The sequence below is a fragment of the Bos indicus genome, chromosome 9, assembly GCF_029378745.1.
Source record: "Bos indicus isolate NIAB-ARS_2022 breed Sahiwal x Tharparkar chromosome 9, NIAB-ARS_B.indTharparkar_mat_pri_1.0, whole genome shotgun sequence".
Lineage (NCBI taxonomy): Eukaryota > Metazoa > Chordata > Mammalia > Artiodactyla > Bovidae > Bos > Bos indicus.
Window position 1 is genome coordinate 34544087 of NC_091768.1, and position 24368 is coordinate 34568454.

General features: G+C 39.1%; 1 protein-coding gene across 5 annotated transcripts in view; it reads right to left on the reverse strand.

Moving 5' to 3' along the window:
• The window catches only part of DSE (dermatan sulfate epimerase), a 76373-nt gene that overhangs the window by 13661 nt on the left and 38344 nt on the right, over window positions 1–24368 (reverse strand). Inside the window, exon 2 of one of the 5 annotated variants that reach the window (XM_070795937.1) lies at window positions 9692–9880. The exons of the other annotated variants lie outside the window; for them this stretch is intronic. Coding sequence (XP_070652038.1) covers window positions 9692–9693 — 2 coding nt within the window. The 5' untranslated portion in view covers window positions 9694–9880. The remainder of the gene's footprint in view (window positions 1–9691; window positions 9881–24368) is intronic. 5 annotated transcript variants of the gene reach the window in all.

Sequence of the window (24368 nt, forward strand, 5' to 3'; positions counted from 1 at the left end):
ATTCTCTGGACTAACCCATTAACTAGTGCTTGCCCTCCCCTTTCTACCTGCAGTAGGGTTCTTGGCTCTGTTCTACAACAGTCATGCTAAAACAGTTAAAAGCGTTTATATATCCCATCTTACTTCCCATAGGCTGATCCAGGTGAAGGTACCATGGTATATAGTCTAGGTCCTCTCAATCTAGGCAGATGCACTTGGTCAACATCATGATGAGGAGAGTGGCTAGAAAGCTGGTGTAAGTGAGTAAAGTGAGCTGATTGCAACTCAGATTTCTGCATCTCATTTTTTTCTCAGAGTGAACTGCATCGATTTCAAGGATCGTCAAGCACTTTTTTAGGGAAGTCTAAAAGCTAATCTGTGAAGTATTAAAATTGTCCTTTTCTAGGAAGGAAAAAGACATGTCTGCTTGACTTGCTATGTAATTCTGCAAAATTGGGTTGGCAAAAAAAAAACCTGAATAAACTTTTTTGGCCAACCCAATACATTAATAGCATGTGGCCTACAGGAAACAGGAAGCTAAAAAGGATCTTTCACAATCACGGTTCTATGGAATGATCCAGGAAACCCTCCCTATCTGTTCAGGATGTATTTGAGTGATCTCTCAAAGAGGGAAACAAATGAAGGGTGTACTGTACTTGTGGGAGGTGGAAGACAGCTCTCAACTAGGGATTAAACGAAAGCTTAACATTTCTATGCCAGAGCCTCTTTTTGGCAAACTAGTAAAGCCTCAGCTTCTTTCTCAATATGTTTTAAAACTCCTAACATATAATACATAGGGGTACCAGGAAATGTATTATTTTGAAATATAATGATCAGTACAGATATTTTTAAAAACTGTGATATATGTGCTCCTTTATTAAGATATTAAAATTCAAAATGTAATGGCTAGGATAGTAACTATGGTAATTTGTAAGTAGTGATGAATATATATAATATTTTGAGATGTATACAGTAACTGTATGATAGGAAAATATCTGTGACAAAGACACAGGTTCTCAGATTGCTATAGTTGGTTATCCAGATACATGATTTAGAAGAGATGCTAAAATTTCAGGCACAGTGAAAATTTAGATGTAATACTTCTCTCATACAAACCCCACAGACATAGATTAAGAAAACTTAAGTTCTGAGAGACTACTTTTTCTAGATTGTGTTTCTCCTCTAGGACTTTATATCAGGTTGGCCAATAGGATCATTTCCATTTCCATAACGGAAAACCCCGAACGAACCTTTCAGCCAACCCAATACTAAAGACCTGATCATGTTAGAGAGGCCTTCTCTGCCCACTCTGTCAGTGTTACTCCTCAGCCCACAGCATTTCATTCACCTTCTTCATGTCTTTGTCCTCCTGGCATTTAAGTACGTCTGTCTGTGTGTGGGTTTCTCAGGTGGCGCAGTGGTAAAGAACACACCTGTCAGTGCAGGAGAAGCCAGAGACGTAGGTTTGATCCCTGGGTTGGGAAGATCCCCTGGAGAAGGAAATGGCAGCCTACTCCAGTACTCTTGCCTGGACAGTTCTATAGACAGAGGAACCTGGCGGGTTATACTCCATGGGATCACAAAGAGCTGGACACGACTGAGCAAGTAACACGCAATAGACACGTGTGTGCTCAGTCATGTCCAACTCTCTGTGACCTTCATGGACTGTAGCCCGCCAGGCTCCTCTGTCCATGGAATTCTTCAGCAAGACTACTGGAGTGGGTCGCCATTTTCTTCATCAGGGGATCTTCCCAACCCAGGGATTGAACCCAGGTCTCCCGCATTGCAGGCAGATTCTTTACTGTCTGAGCCACCAGGGAAGCCCAGGTTTATGTGTACGTATCCTCTACCAGAACTGAAGTTCTAAAAGGCAGGGTTATTTTTTCTCCTCTGCTGTATTCACTGCTGGATCCCCAATCCCATAACAGTGACTGGCACACAGGAAACTGTCAATTAATCTTTTGGGGAAGCAAGAAAAAAAAAGAAGGAACAAGCCTGTAGGCCACACTGTTGACAGTGAATATGTGATGATTAAGAAATCAGCAGTTTGGAAGAATCGCTTGGTATTTAACAATAATCTCAGTGTTTGGTTAGCTGTGCTAATTATACAGCCTGGCGCTAACATGACTGAAGTGGATGAGCTTCTTAACCAGTTGGCCACGGACAAAGCCACCCTGCCAGTCCGCTTGCCAGTGTGTGTACTGGTTGTAAACAGACTGTGAGGAGGGTGAATTAATTCCCTATTTCTAGGAAAGAAAACAACTCACACTGCAAGCTCACTGCCAGGGAGTTAGAAACACAGTCTTCACTGATTCATGGTGACCGTGGAGCTGGACAGAGAGCCCAAGGCATTTTTCCCCCAGCCCTGCGTCTCTGCAACCATGTCATCTATAAATGACAGCACACGCGCCCAGTTGTGATAAAGCTGACATCAACGAGCTGCGACCACCTACTGCAGGCTGACATGTCTGATACACCCATGAAGTTACCAGTCAACTTACTTTTATAGATAAAAAACAATTTCCAAGCTCCCACATACAGCTGCTTATTCTAAGCAGTTTCCAATTCAACAAAACACTAGTACACTGAATTTTTTTTTAAGTTCCTCATTGTAAGTCAATGCTTCATAAAAAAAAAACTTTAAATTATGTAATAAAAAAAATCTTTAAAAAAAGTTCCTGGTACCATCAGATGCATCACTGTATCATTATGAAATCTGACCTGTGATAGCTACTTTTCTAAGAGATTATTTAAATTCTTTGCTAATTCTTATGCAGATACAGAGAGTAATTAAGGATGAGAGTATAGTTTACTATCATGGAAACCAAAGGAAATTTGCTTCTAGCTCATGAATGGCAGTAAAAGATCTATCTTACTCAGTGTCATCCTAACCATCAGTTTGTCGGTTTATACTAAAGAATCACATTAAGAGGTGAATCATAAAAAAGATAGACATTAATTTATGAATTTTATCTCACTTTAAAATATATATATGTACATATCCACCAATCTTTTGAAGGTGAGCCAAAAGCCTTCTCTTTGAATGTGGGTCTATGGATCAGTGTCATCATTTTTCCCTGCAAAGAACACATAATAACACAATTTTCAGCCTTGGTTTCTCTAATATAGGAAGAAATTAAAGATATTTGTGAAGGAATATAGAATCCTTCCAGAATTTTGAGTTTTTCCCTAAACTTTTTCTAATCTCATCCATATTAAATTATGATGGAAGTTTTTTATAGTAAGTCATTCCAAAGCATTTAAGCATTTAGAAACATTCTTTTTTTTTAACTTACACTTATTCTATTTGTAGATTATTAAAACTGTACAATTAAATGTATTAGTGATTATATGTATTAGGAAAGATATACCCATCTGAATGCAGAGTTCCAAAGAATAGCAAGGAGAGAAGAGGAAACCTTCCTCAGTGATCAGTGCAAAGAAATAGAGGAAAACAATAGAATGGGAAAGTCTAGAGATCTTTTCAAGAAAATTAGTGATACCAATGGAACATTTCATGCAACAATGGGCAGAATAAAGGACAGAAGTGGTATGGACCTAATTGAAGCAGAAGATATTAATAAGAGGTGGCAAGAATACACAGAAGAACTATACAGAAAAGATCTTCATGACCCAGATAACCACGATGGTGTAATCACTTACCTAGAGCCAGAATCCTAGAATTCGAAGTCAAGTGGGCCTTAGGAAGCATCATTACAAACAATGCTAGTGAAGGTGACAGAATTCCATTTGAGGTATTTCAAATCCTAAAAGATGATGCTGTTAAAAGTGCTGCACTCAATATGCCAGCAAATTTGGAAAACTCAGCAGTGGCCACAGGACTGGAAGGGTCAGTTTTCATTCCAATCCCAAAGAAAGGCAATGCCGAAGAATGTTTACACTACTACACAATTCACTCATTTCACACACTTGCAAAGTAATGCTCAAAATTCTTCAAACTAGGCTTCAACAATATGTGAACCAAGAACTTCCAGATGTTCAAGCTGAATTTAGAAAAGGCAAAGGAACCAGAGATCAAATTGCCAACATCCCACTGGATCATAGAAAATGCAAGATAATTCCAGAAAAACATCTACTTCAGCTTCACTGACTACACTAAAGCCTTTGACTGTGTGGATCACGACAAATGGTGGAAAATTCTTATACTAGACCATCTTAACTGCCTCCTGCGAAACCTGAATGCAGGTCAAGAAGCAACGGTTAGAATCGGACATGAACAATGGACTGGTTCCAAATTCCAAAAAGAGTACATCAGTGCTATATTGTCACCCTGCTTATTTAAGTTATATGCAGAGTACATCATGTGAAATGTCAGGCTGGAGGAAGCACAAGCTGGAATCAAGATTGCTGTGAGAAATATCAGTAAGCTATATGCAGATGACACCACACTTATGGCAGAGAAAGGAAAAAGGAAAGTGAAGTCGCTCAGTCGTGTCTGACTCTTTGCGAACCCATGGACTGTAGCCTACCAGGATCCTCCGTCCATGGGATTTTCCAGGCAAGAGTACTGGAGTGGGTTGCAATTTCCTTCTCCAGGGGATCTTCCCAACCCAGGGATCGAACTGGGTCTCCCTCATTGTAGGCAGATGCTTTACTGTCTGAGCCACTGGACAGCCAAGTATGACAAAGAGTGAAGAGGAAATAACGAGCTTCTTGGTGAAGGTGAAAGAGGAGAGTGAAAAAGTTGGCTTAAAATTCAACATTCAAAAAACTAAGATCATGGCATCCAGTCCCATCTCTTCACTACAAATAGATGGGGAAACAATGGAAACAGTGAGAGACTTTATTTTCTTGGGCTCCAAAATCACTGCAGACGGTAACTACAGCCATGAAATTAAAACACACTTGCTCCTTGGAAGAAAAGCTATGACTGACCTAGGCAGCATATGAAAAAGCAGAGACATTGCTTTGCCAACAAAGGTCTGTCTAGTCAAAGCTATGGTTTTTCCAGTAGTCATGTATGGACTTGAGAGTTGGACCATAAAGAAAGCTGAGTGTCAAAGAACTGATGCTTTAAACTGTGATGCTGAAGAAGACTCTTGAGAGTCCCTTGGACTGCAAGATCAAACCAGTCCATTCTAAAAGAAATCTGTCCTGAATATTCATTGGAAGCACCGATGCTGAAGCTGAAGTTCCAATACTTTGGCCACCTGATGGGAAGAAAATAACCTGATGCTGGGAAAGACTGAAGGCAGAAGGAGAAGGGGACGACAGAGGATGAGATGGTTGGATGGCATCACCAATGGACATGAGTCTGAGCAAGCTCATGGAGATGGTGAAGGACAGGGTAGCCTGGCGTGCTGCAGTCCGTGGCGTCGCAAAGAGTCAGACATGACTGAACGACTAAACAACAACGTATTAGTGAAAGTGGCATAAACTGATTTGAGAACAAATACAACTGATACTTGCTAAGCACATAATCCTACTGGTGGCAACAGAAATGAATAGACACAGTAGAAGGTGGCCCAGCAGCCTTGACATTCAGCAATCTGTGAGGGCTGCTGCCAGTTACACAAGGCATGGAGGTTAATTTCATTGGCAATTCAGTTAAGCGGTGGTTAGTTAAGAAAATTAAAGAAGTTAAGAGGTTAGTTAGGAAAATTTTTACTGTATTCCTCTTTTTATAAGCTGTACTTTGACCTGTTTAGACAGCTGTTCTTAAACTAAGGCCCATGAACCCCTGGGGTCTCTTGAGACTCTTTCAGGGGATTCATGAATAAAAATTATTCACATAATAGTATAAAGATGTTATATATTGATATTCACACTGATGATGCAGAAGCACTAGTGGGTTAAAAATGTTGGCACCTCAGCAAGAATCCAGGTAGGAGCAGTGAACTGCTCTAGTAATCCTTGTAGGATTCTGCACACTGCCATGCACTATAAATTTTAAAGAAAAACACTTACACTTACGAATATCTTTAATAAACCCAGTTTCATTTAAGAATATCCTTCATAAAGTGGTAAAAATGATTGATTTTATAAAATATCAACCTTTTTAGTACATATCTTTCTAATATCCTGAGTGATGAAATGTAAAGTATGTATAAAGCACTGTGGGTAGCAAAGTACATAACTGTCATGAGGAGAAGAAATTGTGCATTGAGTTGAGAGCAACCAGCTCCTTGTTTTTTTATGAAATATCATTTTTACATGAAAGAATGACTCACTGACAAATTTCAGTTTTTTAGACTTGGGTATTTAAGTGGAAGTTCTCTTGAAACAAGGAAGCCTTCCAGTTCAAGGAAAAGGTTTTGCTGACAGTGACAAAATTTGAGCTTTCAATCAAAAAAAAAAAAAAAAAAAAAAAGAATTTTGGAAAACTTGTTACCATGAACTTAAAAGTTTAAAATATTTTAATAAGACTTTTCTGATGAGGTCAGTGATAACAAATGTGCAGGAGATGTAAAAGACGCAGGTTCAATCCCTGGGTTGGGAAGATCCCCTGGAGAAAGAAATGGCAACCCACTCCAGTATTCTTGCCTGGAGAATTCCATGGACAGAGGAGCCTGGCAGGATATGGTCCACAGGATTGCAGAGTTGGACACGACTGAAGCAGCTTAGCATGCATATACAAATGTGTCAACATTTCAGAGATAGGAATAACTCAGAGAATAAACATTCAAATAAATAGGCATGACATTACAAAACCATGCAAAGATAAAAGATTCATTTTAATTGCAAAACATAGCAGTGGACTTTTTACCAGTTAAAATATATAAGGAGCTTATTAACTAACGTAATTTCAGAATCCACATTGAAACTAACATAAAATACAGATTCCACATAAAACTAACTTATACAAAACTACCATATGTCAAGTTCTAGTATGGTATCAAAGAAAGTGAAAGTGAAATCGCTCAGTCGTGTCCGACTCTTTGCGACCCCATGGACTGTAGACTATCAGGCTCCTCTGTCCATGGGATTTTCCAGGCAAGAGTGCTGGAGTGGATTGTCATCTCCTTCTCCAAAGCTATGCATAATTATCTGAAAAGACTCCTCAAATACCCCTCCCTTTTTAGTCACATGTCTGTATGAAGCTGGATTTTCTTCATGTATTTCAACCTAAATACTACATTGCAACCAACTGAACACAGAAGCAGATATTCACGATTTGCAACCGTGTAAAACAATGACCTCTTTCACACTGAATATTTTGTTTCTAAAAATCTGGCTATTTTTTCCTAAAAATATGTTACCTATGTTAATATGAAATTGACGTCTTTTTTTTCAAATGAATGAATAAATATTTTTTAAAATTTCTTAGATTTAGTTTCTAGTATGGTAAATTTTAATGGGCATAGCCCACATAAACAAAGCTCTTTGATGTTCAGTGTCATTAATTTTTAAGAGTGTAAAAGAATTCTGAGTCCAACATTTTAAAAATCTGCTGCCTAGAATATTTCCAAAGGTGAATTTAAGTGAATTTATGTGAAAAAGAATGATGTGAACATAGAAACTATGAATTACCCAGGTTGGAACACACAGTATTGATAGGGAAAGGCATAGGATTTATCACGATGTGCTGTTACCATAAATCAAGTTATGACTGTAAAAGGAAGAGACACAGTAACCTTTCCAAAATGAGTAGCTTCATTAACCAGAATTTTTATGATAATTTTATGGAGACAGATTGCTTCTATTATCAAAAACGCATTTGAACTACTATGTAAAGAGTACAAAAATAGGCACTCTAAGGAGCCTATTACTTAAAAGCTTGACAGCCTACTTGATGAAATGATAAAACAGTCACCATAGTAACAATGTTGGCATCTACTTTCATTTGCATAGATTTGAGTTTTAAATGATCAAATAATTATATTAAAAACTTTTTCATATAGTCTTAGTAGAAATGTAGTCTGAAACACAGTCTGTAGAAAATTATTATCTGTGAAAAGATTAATACTTAGATATCTAAGATTAACCTTAGGCACTACAATGTTTGCAGAATACTCTGTATAATATCATTTAAATTTTTATACTATTTCATTGACAAATACTGTTAAAGTGAATATTTGGAGTAATAGAGGTTCTATATTCAAAAACCTAAGAACTGTCAAGAAATCACTGATATTTATTTAAATGCATCAATAATTTATTTTTTAAAATACTAGAAACAATGGGATAATGTAACTCCCTTTATAATATTTTGATTATTAGTTCTGTTTTCGAGCACTTTTTACAGCTTGACAATTTTATACCAGGCTTTTCATATGTAACTACATTTTGAAGGTCATGATTTGATTGATTCATGGTATAGGTAAGTTTATGTGTTTTCACAGGTATGTCTGAATGAGGTTCCACTGTTTATTAAACCTTCCCGAAAAGCGGAACTCAAAATAATCCTTCTTTTTTTTTTCATTTTAAGATAATACATAGTTTTATGATCTATAAAATATTTATATAGTAAATTCATAAAGTAGAAGACACATATTTAAAAATCTGGTTTATTTTAGACAGTAGATGTTTATGTAAATATAAATTTAAGAGAAAATGAAGTAAGATTTAAAGGAATTAAGAATTTGAATGTAGAATACAGTGATGAACTCTTCAGAAATTCCCAAATATAACTTTACAGAGCAGAGCAGCACCAATTTCACATTTGCCAGCTTCACTGAAGTTATGTCTACTGCACATAAGCCACACCTTTGCCTACAGCATGTACTTGGTCACACCAACAAAACATGCTAATATAAGGCCAGTTCTATTTTTAAATGTAAATCATTTCATTCAAAAGTGTCCTAAAGACAGTTACCAGATAGACAGTCATTCCATTTTTCAACCAATGCCTCTGTATGCTTAGAAACAAACTCCTGTAAGTTAGGAGAGTCCTGTGTTACCAAGGCTTTTAAAAGTATGACTAATGGCAGTTGTGATTCATCTTTTTTTCCGTGAAGTTAAACATAAAAACTAGCCATAAATGTTAAATGTCAGTAATACGTTACATTTTGTAAGTAATTCCTACAACATTTAGCCAAAGGAAGTGGATTTCTAACCTGGCTGTGTCTGTGAAGCACAGTGGGACCCTGAGAACTGTGAATTGTGAACGGCCAACAAGAGCCAAGTAAGCCTGGAATACACAGAAACTTGATCTGGGGGCCTCTGAGCAGGAGCAAGCTACCCAAGGGGCATGTTCAACTCAACTCTGGCCTGGCGTGTAGTCCATATTCCAAGTGTTTGATCAGGAGACTAAGGGGCGGTATTTGCAACATGAAGCAAAATTAAGTATAGCTGGGAGGCAAGAGAAATTTATACTTCATGTTAATTAAGCACGTAGTGTGTGCCACACCCTTTACATACTTATTTCATTTAATCTTCAAAACTGACATTAGATATAATATCCCCATTTCATGGATTGTAAAAGTGGTATTTGGACAGGAAAATTATTCATTGAAGATCACATAGTTAAGGTAAATGATGAGTCATGAACGGAATCCAGGACTATCTGAATCTAGAATTTTTACTTCTTCTTGGTGGGAAGTACTGTGCTTTTAAAGAAAGTCACCAATTTTGCATAAGAACCCAGCCAGAAGAAAGAGCTAGTCAGCAAACCTACCAAGAGCTAAACTAGGCAGAAGGGAACTTATGCTGAAATATAACACAGGATTCCAAAGCCCCACCATGTTCAAGACAGAAAGAAGGTACAAGATGTGGGGAAAGGGGCAGACATGAGAAATGACAATGTGCTTACATGGTTCTTCAGGGTCCACCCAAGGAACATGTGATTCCAACCACAAAACATTCCTGAAACAGTTCTTCTCCCTGCAGACCTCTGGTGAGCCTGGGGCTCCTAATGTACTGTTCCAGGGGCGGCTGGTCCAGGGGCTGTTGGGCTTGAACCTGCATGCTGAGAATCTTCAACTCCTTAAGCTAGCCAAGACTAGAGACACAAATAGACAATGAGTTTTCCTTTTTGAACTTCTACTTTGCACCCTGTGTGTGTACTTAGTCGTTCAGTCATGTCCAACTCTGTAACTCTATGTACTGCCATCTGCCAGACAGGCAAGAATACTGGCGTGGGCTTCCCAGGTGGGTCAGCAGATAAAGAATCCGCCTACCAATGCAGGAGACACAGGAGATGCAGTTTCAACCCCTGGGACAGGAAGATCCCCTGGAGAAGGATTTGACATCTCTGTGTCTAGTTCCCCAGGGGATCTTCTTGACCCAGGGACTGAAACTGCATCTTCTGTGTCTCCTGCATTGGTAGGCGGATTCTTTATCTGCTGACCCACCTGGGAAGCCCACTTTAGAACAACCGCTAGGATAGCAGAAGGACAGAACTAGAATTGACTGTATACAAAGACATCTTCCATGAAATTAGAAGACACTTACTCCTTGGAAGGAAAGTTATGACCAACGTAGATAGCATATTCAAAAGCAGAGACATTACTTTGCCAACAAAGGTCCGTCTAGTCAAGGCTATGGTTTTTCCTGTGGTCATGGATGGATGTGAGAGTTGGACTATGAAGAAGGCTGAGCGCCAAAGAATTGATGCTTTTGAACTGTGGTGTTGGAGAAGACTCTTGAGAGTCCCTTGGACTGCAAGGAGATCCAACCAGTCCATTCTGAAGGAGATCAGCCCTGGGATTTCTTTGGAGGGAATGATGCTGAAGCTGAAACTCCAGTACTTTGGCCACCTCATGCAAAGAGTTGACTCATTGGAAAAGACTCTGATGCTGGGAGGGATTGGGGGCAGGAGGAGAAGGGTACGACAGAGGATGAGATGGCTGGATGGCATCACTGACTCGATGGACGTGAGTCTGAATGAACTCCGGGAGTTGGTGATGGACAGGGAGGCCTGGCGTGCTGCGATTCATGGGGTCGCGAAGAGTTGGACATGACTGAACGACTGAACTGAACTGAAAGACATCTTCGGGGAAAACGATGTATCAACTCAGAACTAAAAAAGACCATTTTCTTCCACAATCTTCATTTCTATATTCATGAAATCACTGGATTCAATATAGAGCACTACCATTTAACTTCATTTTAAAGCTACACATTTAATATTGCAAATATTAAATTCTAAAATTAAAAAGTTTAGGTCAGTCTGGCCCTACTCAAGAATACTGAGGAGTCAATTATGCAAAAGCAGAAACTAAAAAGAATATTCTTTTTTACTTAAAAAGTATTCTATATGGTTTACAGAGAAAATGAATTAGTCTGAATGTCAAAACATACCAAGTTAATATAAATAAAACATAGAAGAGTGTTGTTAAATGGGAAATGGCACTGCCATGTCATTATTCCAATGTTTAATTCACTGACACAAAGTCTTTCTACCCAAATACTCAATTTATGCTACCCCAAGTATAATCTACATAAATGGAACCAAACAGCATTCGTAATTGTAATCCATTTTTGCTGGCCAAGTGTGCTTTGGGCTATTGCCTAGCCTAAAAAGGTAAGTAGGAGAAACACTGTAAGTATGATTCAAATTTGATAACAAGACCTCTGTTCTGTAAGAATGGCAGAGCTCAAAGGAGTAGAGTTTAAAACAGGCTTACCTATCAAATTCTAATAATGAATTATGAAAGAATCAGTTATAATGGAGAAATTTCTGAAACTTGAAAAGGTGTAGGAGAGAATAACACAGATTTTCCTGTATTGTTCAGAAAAGCTTAATAAAATGACTTCTGGCCATTTAAAAAGTAGCTTGGTATTTTATATGTTTAGCATGCTTTATATTTATATATGTAAAACATTTCTAAATGTTTCAGTTCAACAGGTCATAGATGTCATCACTTTAGTCAATGACTATGCAAGCATCCAGTGATTATGTGAGAAAAAAATGCCAAAAGTAGACAATTTAATTTTAAGAAAAAATTAAACATGCAAGAAGAGCCAGGGAAGTCAATGAGAATAACAATGATGGAGGGTGACTAGCTCTGCCAGAGAAGAAAACACACTTCAAAACTTCACTCATCAGAACAGAGTGGTACTAACATATGAACAGATATACATACCAATGGAACAAAACAGAAAATTTAGAAATAGATGCAAAAACATATGGAAACTTGGTATATGATAAAGGTATGTGATCCAAAATCAACAGTGAAATGAATTACCTTTTAACAGGTTACATTGGAACAATTAGATAGTTATTTGAAGAAAAAAGAAAACTGAATTCAAACCTCACAGAACATAAGAAAATAAATTCTAAATCAATCAGGCATCTAAATGTAAATTAATAAATATAACTCTTAAAGCAAAACATTGATGAATTCCCTTGTGACCAGAAGGGAAAGCCTTTCCAACTAAGATTCAAAAACAAGGAGCAATAGAAGAAAAGAGTGACAATTTTGGCCATTTATAAATGAAATGAATCAAAAATAACCCAAAAACCTTTTGCATAGGAAAAAAAAGACCACAAATGAACATGAATAAACTGGGGAAAATATTTTAATCATGTATCTTAAATGCAGTTAGACTTATCCTAATATACCAGAGGCTCCTAAAAATAAGAAAAAAAAAACTCATTGGAAAAATGAGCAAATGACAAACAAGACAGTTAACAACAACAAAAAGGCAAACATCTCCCATTCAAAATTTTCATCTCCACTTATATTAAATCTGCAACAACTAATCAGTGAAAAAAAATCAAGTATGATAAACACTCCAGTAAAAGCTGTGGAGAAATAGAAACACTCTTAAAAATGCTGTCAGGGATGCAGAACAGTATAAATCCTATGGGGTAGAGTTTGGCAACAAATTTTATATGGATTTTATATTTTGACCCAGTAATATCACAAACTGAAAACCATATATGCATAAGGTTATTTATCACGGCATTATTTGTAATATGATCCTAACATGGTAAATTTTGAACCATGTAAATATTTCAGATGTTTAAAATTAAACATAAGTCAGAAATAAACACTGAAATGAAATGATACACTTGGGATTTGATTCAATATAAAAAGAACAAATAAGAGAATATGTTCCAAACAAAAGAACAAGATAAATCTCTAGAAATCAAATATGTTCCAAACAAAAGAATAAGATAAATCTCTAGAAATCAATCTTAACAAAATGGAGATGAGTGATTACCTGATAGAATCAAAACAACAGTCATAAACATGCTCAAAGTTAGCAGAGCAATGCATGAACAAAGAGCACTTCAAAAGAGATAGAAAATATTAAAAAGCACCAAGCATTGTAGTCATAGCACTGAACTAAATTCAAAAGGATTCAACTGCAGACTACATTAAGTGGGAAAAAAAAAAGGATCAGTGAACTTAAAGAGAGGACAGTGGAATTCATCCAGTCAGAGGAGAAAAAAGGGAAAAGAACAACAAAAAACCCCAGTGAAGACAGCATAAGGGATTTATCAGTTCAGCTCAGTTCAATCACGTCTGACTCTTTGCGACCCCATGGACTGCAGCACACCAGGCCTCCCTGTTTATCACCAACTCCCAGAGTTTACTCAAATTCATGTCCATTAAGTCAGTGATGCCATCCAACCATCTCATCCTCTGTTATCCCCTTCTCCTCCTGCCTTCAATCTTTCCCAGCATTAGGGTCTTTTCAAATGAGTCAGTTCTTCACATCAGGTGGCCACAGTATTGGGGTTTCATGTTCAACATCAGTCTGTTCAATGAATATTCAGGACTGATTTCCTTTAGGATGGACTGGTTGGATCTCCTTGCAGTCCATGGGAAAGGACTTTTGGGACACCATTAAGAAGACCAGTATACACATTATAGGGGTAAGAAGAGGGAAGAAGAAAGAGAAGTTTATGCAAAGATATGATTGAAAACTTCCCTAGCCTGAGGGGAAAGAAACAGACACCCAGATAAAGGTAGCCCAGAGTATCAAAAAAGATGCTTCTAAAGAGACCCACGGCAAGACACATAACATAATTAAATTTAAAAAATAGAAAGACAAGAGCAACTTATTATACACAAGGGAACTCCCATAATACTATCAGCAGAGTTTTACAAAGTGAGATGATACACTCACAGTGTTGAAAGAAAAAAACAACAACTGTGGCTCAAAAATAACCAAGTAAAACTGTCTCTCAGAATTGAAGGAAAGATGAAAAGTTTTCCAGATAAACATATGCTGAAGAAGTTTATCACTACTAACTGGCCTTACAAGAAATGTTAAAGGGAGTTCTTCCAACTGAAATCAAAGGACACCAATTAGTAACATGAAAACACATGAAAGTATAAAATCCAACGGTAAAAGTAAATATACACTTAAATGCAGAGTAATAGTGTAACAGTGGTGGGTAAATCACTTATAACTCTAGTATAAAAGTTAAAAGAAGACTGCATTAAAAAATAACCATATAATAATAATTATTAGGGACTTCCCTGGTGGTCTGGTGGCTAAGACGCTGCACTCCCAATGCAGGGGGCCGGGTTTATCCCTGGTCAGGGAACTAGATCCCACATGCCACAACTAAGAGTTTGTATCCTGCAACTAAGAGATTCCGTGTGCGGCGACTAAGACCTGGTACAGTCAAATAAGTAAACATTTTTTAATAATAATTTTTATTAGATACACAATGTAAAAAGACAACCAAGGTTTCAAAATTTACCTCTCATGAATACTTCCTCTGGAAACCAGTGGAGAATTTCATTTCTCCACCCAAATTAGGATATATACCAAGGAGAAGACAACACGAGATTCATGGCACAGGGGATCCACCACACAAGAGGAAAGAAGAGTAAGTCAACAGCTATACAGCAGATCTAGATTATAATCAGTCAAACGCTGTGGCAGTTTCCTCTTCAAGAAAACAAATTGTTAAGAATGCCTTATTAAAAATATCTTGTTGGAATGGGTTAAGAGATTTACATAACTGCGTGACAGTCTGGTTGGCAACTGGTGATAAATGCACAGGAAACTAAGCAAATAAAGCAAAAAGGCTATAAGTAATCCTAGAGAAAACAAAAAGTTGTACACATATTGAATGTAATCACAGTATAAGATATGGCTCAGCTGTCAACAGCTTTTGCTTCATTATGCAAACACAATACTTATTCAATTAAATATGCAAACACAATATTCATTCAATTAAAATCACAACATATCTACCTTGGAAAGCTGGAGGGACAAGAAGTCCGTACGTGTTTATGGTAGATGGTATGTGTGAGACATGATGAGTGACGCATCTACAAGCCAAAGGATGCCACGGGTTGCCCACCTGAAGCTGGGACAGTGGCATAAGACGGTTCTTCAGCATCTCCAGAAGGAACCAACCCTGCTGACACCTTGACTGCAGACGTCTGGTCTACAGAACTGTGAGAAAATCAACTTCTCTTTGTTTTCAGCCACCTCGTCTGTGGTACTTTGTTACAGCTGCCCTAAGAATAAGGCACCGACCTTACAGAATCTGACTTGTCATCACCGCCATCTGCATGCACCATCTTCCACCTTCCCGCTGCTGTCTGAACACGTGGTGACTCCTACTTATTTTAAAGCAATCCTCTTACATTCTGACTTCACCACATGCCAAAGGGCAAATAATTACCTGTGACATTGAGTTTAAAAACTGAGAGAGATACTTTAAGGGGGAAGGGGAGGGTGGGATGAATTGAAAGATTGGGATTGGCATATATACACTATTGATATTATGTATAAAATAGGTAACTAATGAGAACCTACTGTATAGCAATTACACTCCAATAAAAATTAATTTAAAAAAACACATTAAAAAAAAGTGAGGGACACTTTAACAATGGCAAAAATGGTACTCAAATTGCTAAGTCTTGCCGCCCTGATGGCAGCAAAATATCAAACTCAAAATGAGGCTGACCCTAAGGTGCTAGGATACATAAAACAATATTTTACTTTCTATTATGGTTTCCTCAATACGGTTAATATTTACCCAAGATCACTACTTTTTTTATGCTTTATCACAATTTTTCTCTTTTACAATATGCTTTTTCAAGGTTTTGCTGAAGTTGCCTTTTTAAAACAGTGAATGAACTGTGGTTGATTTTATGCTAGGTGCCAATTGGAAGTAATGTGCTGCAGAATTTATTCCACTCAGCCCTGGAAACCTGAAATGTAATCATTAATCACAGACTTGCACTGTTTCCTAATGAAAAAAAGATGGTTAATAATATATCTTAGGAACAAATATTCTGAACACTAGAATTATGGAATAAAGAAGCCACCTCAAAGAGTGGAGCAGTGCCCTCACTGGAGATCTTCAAGAAGAGGGATACTAAGAAGGGATTCTCTGAAAGGGAATGTGTCTATCAGCATGTTAGAAGGAGATTTCAAATTATAAATCACAAGCTATTAATAGATTGTGGAATGAATATAAGGGGCTGTGACCAGCTTATTTTTAGTGGAATTTAATGGCATGAAATAGAAAATAGAGTGCAGAGCATAACTTAAATGCTAGGCCTGGTTCTACTTACACATTTACATATGTAGTGTACATAAGTAATATTACATACATTTATGTGTATAAAGGGTTATGATGTCAATTTTACTTCTTACTATAGGTCAGAGTCAAAAAAGGTTTGAAAGTCACTGTCTTAGAGGATAAATGTGCCACATCAGATGCCTCCTGTAGGCAGAGAGGACCCAGGCTCAGGGCTGGCTTCCGTGCGTGGATCAAGGTCAAAACCAGGTTTCCCCGAGCACTTTCCAGCAGAGGATCTGGAGCTAGCCAAAAGGGAAAACCCACTGAGAGTTCACTGGACAGGAACCCAGACCACTAGAGAAGCTCAGAATGTTCAAAGAGGGCAGAAGATGGTATACAATGGAGGCAGGTATAAAACAGCAAACGGGTCCACACAGTCAATTCAAGAACGAAAAATAATTTGTCACCATGTAGAAAAGCAACAAAAAAACATTTCTCATCCCCTCAATCTGTTGGGTTTGAAGTCATTTATTTTTAAGAGAGATAATGAAATACTACTTATGAACAGCATCCTGTCCAATAATGTTTATTTTATTCATGTCCTGGGGACACAATTTTAAAGAGTCCTTCTTAAAAAGTCATCTGGCAACAAAGTGGGAAAAGCCAGTTTAGGATTTTTCTTTGTGAATCATAAAAAATTTGGAAGATGCGCTATTTGCCATAAAACAGAATTAATGGGTAAAGTAAATTTAGATTAAATTATGAGCCACACTTGTAAGCCCCTTCAACATGCCATGGGCACGAAACACACCCCCAAGTTTTAGATCCAGAGTTATCCAGAGTTATCTGTTATACTGAAAATAAAAGTGTTATACTGAAAATAAAAGTGAAATGGCAATCCACTCCAGTATTCTTGCTGGATAATCCCATAGACAGAGCGGCCCGGTGAGCTCCAGTCCCTGGGGTCCCACAGTCAGAAACAACTGGGCACATTAACTCATTAGCCTCCCCAAAGGCTGAATGTAACCACATATGCTTTAACCAAGCAACAGGCTATGACAGAAAAGCAAAGAGCGGAAGAGTCAAACGGGCTTTAATAATAATGTCAAATCCTTCCCATGTCAACAGGTTCTCCAAAGAAAGTAAAATAGTAAACTTCATATGGTTTTTCAAAATAATGGCTCAAAGTCTAGGGTGGGAAGATACTAAAGTTAATGTAAAATTTAAGCAGTATGTGTGGATTTATTCTCATCTCTCCCTCTCCCTAGATTTTTTCTAAGAAGAGTGAATTCCCTGTAACTGAAACACAGAAACAAACCAAAAGCTGCACATTAAATAGTTAGAAGCTCAAATTGCCATCCATACCTCATCAAGAATCTTTTTTTCTTTTTTCCCCTCAACTTCAGAAAAATAGCATGATTCACTCAAGTGGATACTTTCCTCCTGGAGTGCCGCCTGCATGATGTTTCATCTTGGCTTCACATCCAGAAAGTGATTTGAGGACACCCAAGTGGCTGTAATGTTCTTTTAGCACATTACCTTGCCTTCTCATTCTTCTTGTTGTTATTCATTTATTTATTGTGGTAAGCCTACTTTAATTAAATCTGACCTGCTCTGAACTTTCCTTCTAAATTTTCCTATCATCAACAGAAACTAAGTCCATTGTATTTAGAAGCAAATTTTTTATTGGATAAAATCATTTTTTTTCCCTAATGACATTTTTTAAAGTCACAGTATACATCCAGCAAACAGGAGGCAGCTAAAAATAATGCTGGAGAGTCATGAACTCAACATCTCCTCTTGGGCCCATAGGCTCTTCAAACTTTGCTGATCCCAAACCAAACCCTCTATTAGTATTCTCCAAGAGTTCCAGGTGTTGCTATCTCACTGAAAGGTCCCACCATCCTCTCAGCATCCCATAAAGAACGTTTCTTGTCCTTCTTGTCCTCAAATATAATTGTCAAGTCTTATACATGCTAAGGGGCTTCCCAGGTGGCGCTAGTGGTAAAGAACCTGCCTGCCAATGCAGGAGACGCAAGAGACATGGGTTTGATCCCCAAGATCATCTGGAGGAGGGCACAGCAACCCACTCCAGTATTCTTGCCTGGAGAATACCCTGGACAGAGGAGCCTGGTGTGCTACCATCCATAGGGTCGCAAAGAGTCAGACCTGACTGAAGCAACTTAGCACACACAGCACATACATGGGAAGCCCTAGAACTTTCTGGAACCCATCAATTCTTTCCCTTCTCAGAACCCCTAATCCAGGCTGTCACCTGGATAAACACTAAATGCCTAACTGGTCTTCCTGGTTTGACCTCTGCAATCTACTCTTCCCGTGTGATCAGAGATTCTTCCTACAACACAAATCCTTCCCATGGAGAAACTGGCAGCCTGCTTGCGTCTCCTGATGCGAGAACAGCCACCACCTATGCTTGTGTTAAAGTGATCAAAACAGGAGTTGGATCAAGCTTTGGCACCCAGCTGTGGGTGGAGGAACTCACTACACTGCATCTTGAGGCTGCAGTCAACAATATCCAGACGGCAGGACGCTGAACAGGTCAAAGGGTCCAAGTTCTTCCACAGATAAATTGTAACAAAAATAAAGGGATGGAGGGGAAACTGCAGATAAAGACTTAAAAAACATTTTTAAAAATGAACAAGACTAAACTTATGCCTAGGGATGCACACTTGAATGAACTATAAAGAAACATAAGGCGTGACTGATGACCCTAGAAGTCAGGGGAGTCTTTGTAGGAGGCAGAGGGAGCTGTGACTAGGGGGCCAATGAGGGGCTTCCCAGGGTGGCTGGCAAAGTTCTTTTTCTGGAGCTGGGCTGTGGTTACCAGGGCTAGGCTTTAAAATACTTAACTAAGCCACACATTTGTTCCTATGCTGTTCTACTTTTATTTTACAATGAAAAAATCACACACACCCACACACACACACAGATCTGACCATGTTGTTACTCTGTTAAAACCCTTCAGTGGCCTCACAGTTCTTGTAAGAAAAAGTCCAAACTCCTTCACATGGTGGACAAGGTCTTGCAGCATCTGGCTGTCCACTTAAGCCTTGATGCTTGTTTGTGCCCACCCTACATTAAATTTTCAGTTCCTCAAAAGCACCGTGCTTCCTTATGTCACAGTCTCTGAACATCAGTTACTTCTGCTTAGAACTTTGAAACATGCTCTTTCCCTTTCAGTTCAGTTCAGTTCAGGCGAGTTCAGTCGCTCAGTTGTGTCTGACTCTTTGAGACCCCATGAATCGCAGCACGCCAGGCTTCCCTGTCCATCACCAACTCCCGGAGTTCACTCAAAGTCATGTCCATCGAGTGGGTGATGCCATCCAGCCATCTCATCCTCTGTCATCCTCTTCTCCTCCTGCCCCCAATCCCTCCCAGCATCATAGTCTTTTCCAATGAGTCAACTCTTCGCATGAGGTAGCCAAAGTACTGGAGTTTCAGCTTTAGTATCAGTCCTTCCAAAGAAATCCCAGGGCTGATCTCCTTCAGAATGGACTGGTTAGATCTCCTTGCAGTCCAAGGCACTCTCAAGAGTCTTCTCCAACACCACAGTTCAAAAGCATCAATTCTTCAGTGCTCAGCCTTCTTCACAGTCCAACTCTCACATCCATACATGACTACTGGAAAAACCATAGCCTTGACTAGACGGACCTTTGTTGGCAAAGTAATGTCTCTGCTTTTCAATAAGCTATCCAGGTTGATCATAACTTTCCTTCCAAGGAGTAAGCGTCTTTTAATTTCATGGCTGCAGTCACTATCTGCAGTGATTTTGGAGCCCAAAAAAGTAAAGTCTGACACTGTTTCCACTGTTTCCCCATCTATTTCCCATGAAGTGATGGGACCAGATGCCATGATCTTCGTTTTCTGAATGCTGAGTTTTAAGCCAACTTTTTCACTTTCCTCTTTCACTTTCATCAAGAGGCTCTTAAGTTCCTTTTCATTTTCTGCCATAAGGGTAGTTGGCTGATTCCTATTTGTCCTTCAGGCCCCTGGAGGAAAGCCTTTCCAACACTCCAATGCTGGGCATGCTGAAGTATTAACTACCTCTCTGTCTTCCACCGCACACTGTACTTTCTCAATCACAGCCTTATCATCTGCATTAATATTGTCTATTAGTTCATATTTTCCTTAGATCAACAATTCTAGGCAAGATGTATAACTTGTGTCAATTTTTTATATCCCAATGCCTAGGTACAACATCTAGAACAGAGTAAGTACACAATAACCTTGCATAAAATGAATTATATGCATACATTTGTTTATAAATGAAAACTACCTTTACTGACATCAAAGTATAAGAACACAAAAGCAAAGCAATAAAGATAAAAATAATAGCTAACACCTTATGCCAGTTACTGTTTCATTAATTCATTTAACCCTCTAAACACTACGAGGTAAGTATTATATAATGTTTATCACCAATTCACAGATGAGGAAACTGAGTCATGAAGATATCAAGTAACATGTTCCATGTCATATGGTTCACATATGGGATTAGAACATGAAAGTCTGACACCATGGTCCTTGATCTTAATTCTAATTAAGTATCACTCCCACCACCTAACATCACTACCATTCATTCCAAATACTGAAGCAGGTGGCTTTAAAATAAAAACAAAATTCTATTGGGGTTACCTGACCAGGAGTACCCATGAATATTATGTGGAAGTTAAAATGATGGACACCAAAACTCAAGAGATTAGGCAGGAGAGACTACCAGGTGCAGGAGAAGTGCTTCAAAGAGCAGGGAATCTGAGACTCCCTGGGGAACTAGAGACAGAGATGTCAAATCCTGACATACCCACTACCAGCCTCTGAGTGGGCCAAAGGTGCAACACCTCTGATTACAGATGAACAGCAGGCAGGTCCTCAGAGTGAGAGTGAGGCCAAATAAGTGTGACCATCCACAGTGCACAAGGCACCAGATCAGATTCGAAACTGAAAACAGATCTTGGACTCCTGCTCATGGTAAGCCTAGACTACTCATCAAAATATGATCATTCATTCATTCCATTTAAGTTATTATTAGTGTCCTTGTGGCCCCTATAGCATATTCCACTCTCAGGCCAGAGAAGTAAAACATGATGATGGTACTACTCTCAATAAGCTTATGTGCCAGAGGCAGACAAATGGTAGAATCTCCACAATTATAGTGCAGGCGAAACATCCTGTGAGAGTTCTGCATGGGTTCCCTGGCACACCTGAATTACACTGGCCAGGGCAGGGTAGAAACTGGAGTTCAAATGGTTTTTACGAAGAAGTTTCTTTAAGCTGCATCTTGAAGACACACACACTCCTCATCAGAGAACGAGGTAAGTAACCCCGTTACTACTGTGAAACCAACAAGTTCACATGAAAAATAATACCTATGAGAACTGAGATGGATGAGGGGCTAGAGAAAATGTTATGGAAGAAGGAGAAGTTAAACAGGATCCTGACGTCTACATCGAGTTGGGGAAAAGGAGGAAGGAAAGGGGTGGATGAGTCTGGATCTCTGCAGGCAGAAAGGTCTGCTCAGGGCTGGTCTGTAAACTTATTACCACCCAGATTGAGGCAGAGTTGAAAATGTCAGTGCACACGGCCCAGTGAATCACTGAGGAAGCACATCAACGCCTGCCGGTGAAAAGCTTAAAACACTAAAATCACAACATTCTAGGAAATAAAAAGATTTCAAGAATCCGAAAGCTGTGGATGGGGGCATGTTTTACAGGAATGATGACAGGCTGATCTTTTTTAACCACCTAAAGATAATTCTTCCTGAAGAGCTCACCCATATCCAACAATGTCACCACCACCACCAACAGCAAAATGTATTCAGGGTAGTGAGAGTGAAGCACTGAATAAAGGGGAGGAAGGAGAGAAACGGCTAGAGGTAAGGAGTGTGGCACTTTCTCTGTTCTGTGGCAGCCATAGAACAGAGAAAGTGGTAGGTGATGAATGTGTAAAAATGAACGGATATGGCCAGGAAGTCTTTAAAATTATACTAATAAATATATACCAAAGTATTTGCCAAGAGAATCTATGAGCACTTGTAATGATTACAAGGACAGGGGGCTTTGAATTCATCTCTCCATATAGTTGGTGATACCAACAAAGTGAGACCATTAAAGTGGAGGGAAAAGTCATGCAAAAAGTGAACTACGGACTTCCCTGGTAGTTCGGTGGTTGGGAATTTGGCTGCCAATGCAGGGGACACGGGTTTGATCCTTGGTCTGGGAAGATCCCACGTGCCGAGGAGCAACTGCGTCTAAGCACCACAGCTACTGAGCCGTGCACCACAGCTACTGAGCCCGTGCACCACAGCTACTGAGCCCACACGCTGCAACTACTGAAACCAGCACACCCTAGAACCCATGCTTCACAAGAGAGGCCACTGCGGTGAGAAGCCCACGCACTGCAACTAGAGAACAGCCCCACTCACCACAACCAGAGAAAAGCTCGCACGTGGCAATAAAGACCCGGTGCAGCCAAAAAATAAATAAATATATATTTTTAAATGTGAACTATCTTTTCTCTCCCACACACACACTCTACCTTCCATCTCCTGTCTGCATCACTGTGCACCCATTTGCCCAAGACAAAAACCAAGTCCCAAGCTTTCTACCTCCCTTCCCTTCACTATTTAATTTGTAGGTACCTTAGAACCATAGGGGGAACTTGTTAAAAGGAGAAGTTCTTTGACCTACTCCAAATGATCGTGTTTCCCTGAGTCTGGGCCAGTTCCGGGAAGCTCTGTTTTTAAGAACACCTGTATGATTCTGAGGAAGGAACCATAGTTTGAGGAACAGTGTCCCATATCCAATCAATCTCTTTGTAGATTCTCTGTCTTAAATGTCCCTTAAATTCATTCCTTCTTGTTCCTCTTCTCTCTGGCTTAGCCGTGATCTTCACTTCCTCCCTAAGCTTCCACCTAGTTCCCCTCCGCCTGATTCCTCTCCTCAAAGCCATCCACACACAAAGCTTCTAAACTGCAGGCTTATGTGAGAAACATAATGATCTGTCTCCTGACTATGGTTTTTCCTGCTATCCTAAACCAGCATGTTGACATTGCAATGAAAAAGGAAGGATGGAGGAAAGAGACTGTGTTAAACACAGCTAAAACATGCTCTCTTGACAGATACGGCAGAAGGAGATGAAGAAGGAAAGAGCCATTCTGAAGATAACTACGGTAAAAAGAACCAGCCAGCCTTACAAAAGACTGCACAGACATACTCATGTCACTGCTCCTCTCCAGTAGTTGTAAATATCTCTTCATACACTACTAGTAGGAACTTAATGTCGACAAGGCCCTACATCTTAAGTGGTACTAGTACTAACTATTTCACTTAATAAAGGCAACTTAAAAAAAAAGATTATAAAGCAATATTGAAATAGAATACATACATACATATATGTGTGTGTGTGTGTGTGTGTGTGTGTGTGTGTGTGTGTGTATGTAGCACTTGCTAACTCAAATCTCTCAAGATACAGGGCAAGGAATGCATACAATTTAAGCAACATACTTGGCAAGTTTACCGTTAGATAAATGTGAGAGCCAGACTGTAAAGATGGTGTGGCACTTACCGCATGTGCATCTTTGCTGTATATATGGGGTGAGCAGCCCAGATTTAGAACCCCTTCAGAAGAAGGATGAGGATTCCTCTGGCCTTAAGCACAGCTCCCTAGGACAACTCTAAAAGCCCACAGTGATTTTTTTTATTAAAAAAGCAACAAGTGACACTAAAAGAGCAGGAGGTAGGAGAGAGTGTTACTCATTGTGGAGACAGTTGAGGGTTGCATCAATACTGAATGTTATACTCAAACAACAAACAATACACTCAAACAACAAACAGACCCCACAGGAAAACTAACTTCGGATTTCTTTTCAACTGGGTATGTTTAGAGGTGTATGCAAGACACAAAGGGCTTCCCCAGTGGCTCAGTGGTAAAGAATCTGCCTGCAAAGCATGAGACCTGGGTTTGATCCCTGGGTCGGGAAGACCATATGGAGCAGGGCATGGCAATGCACTTCAGTATTCTT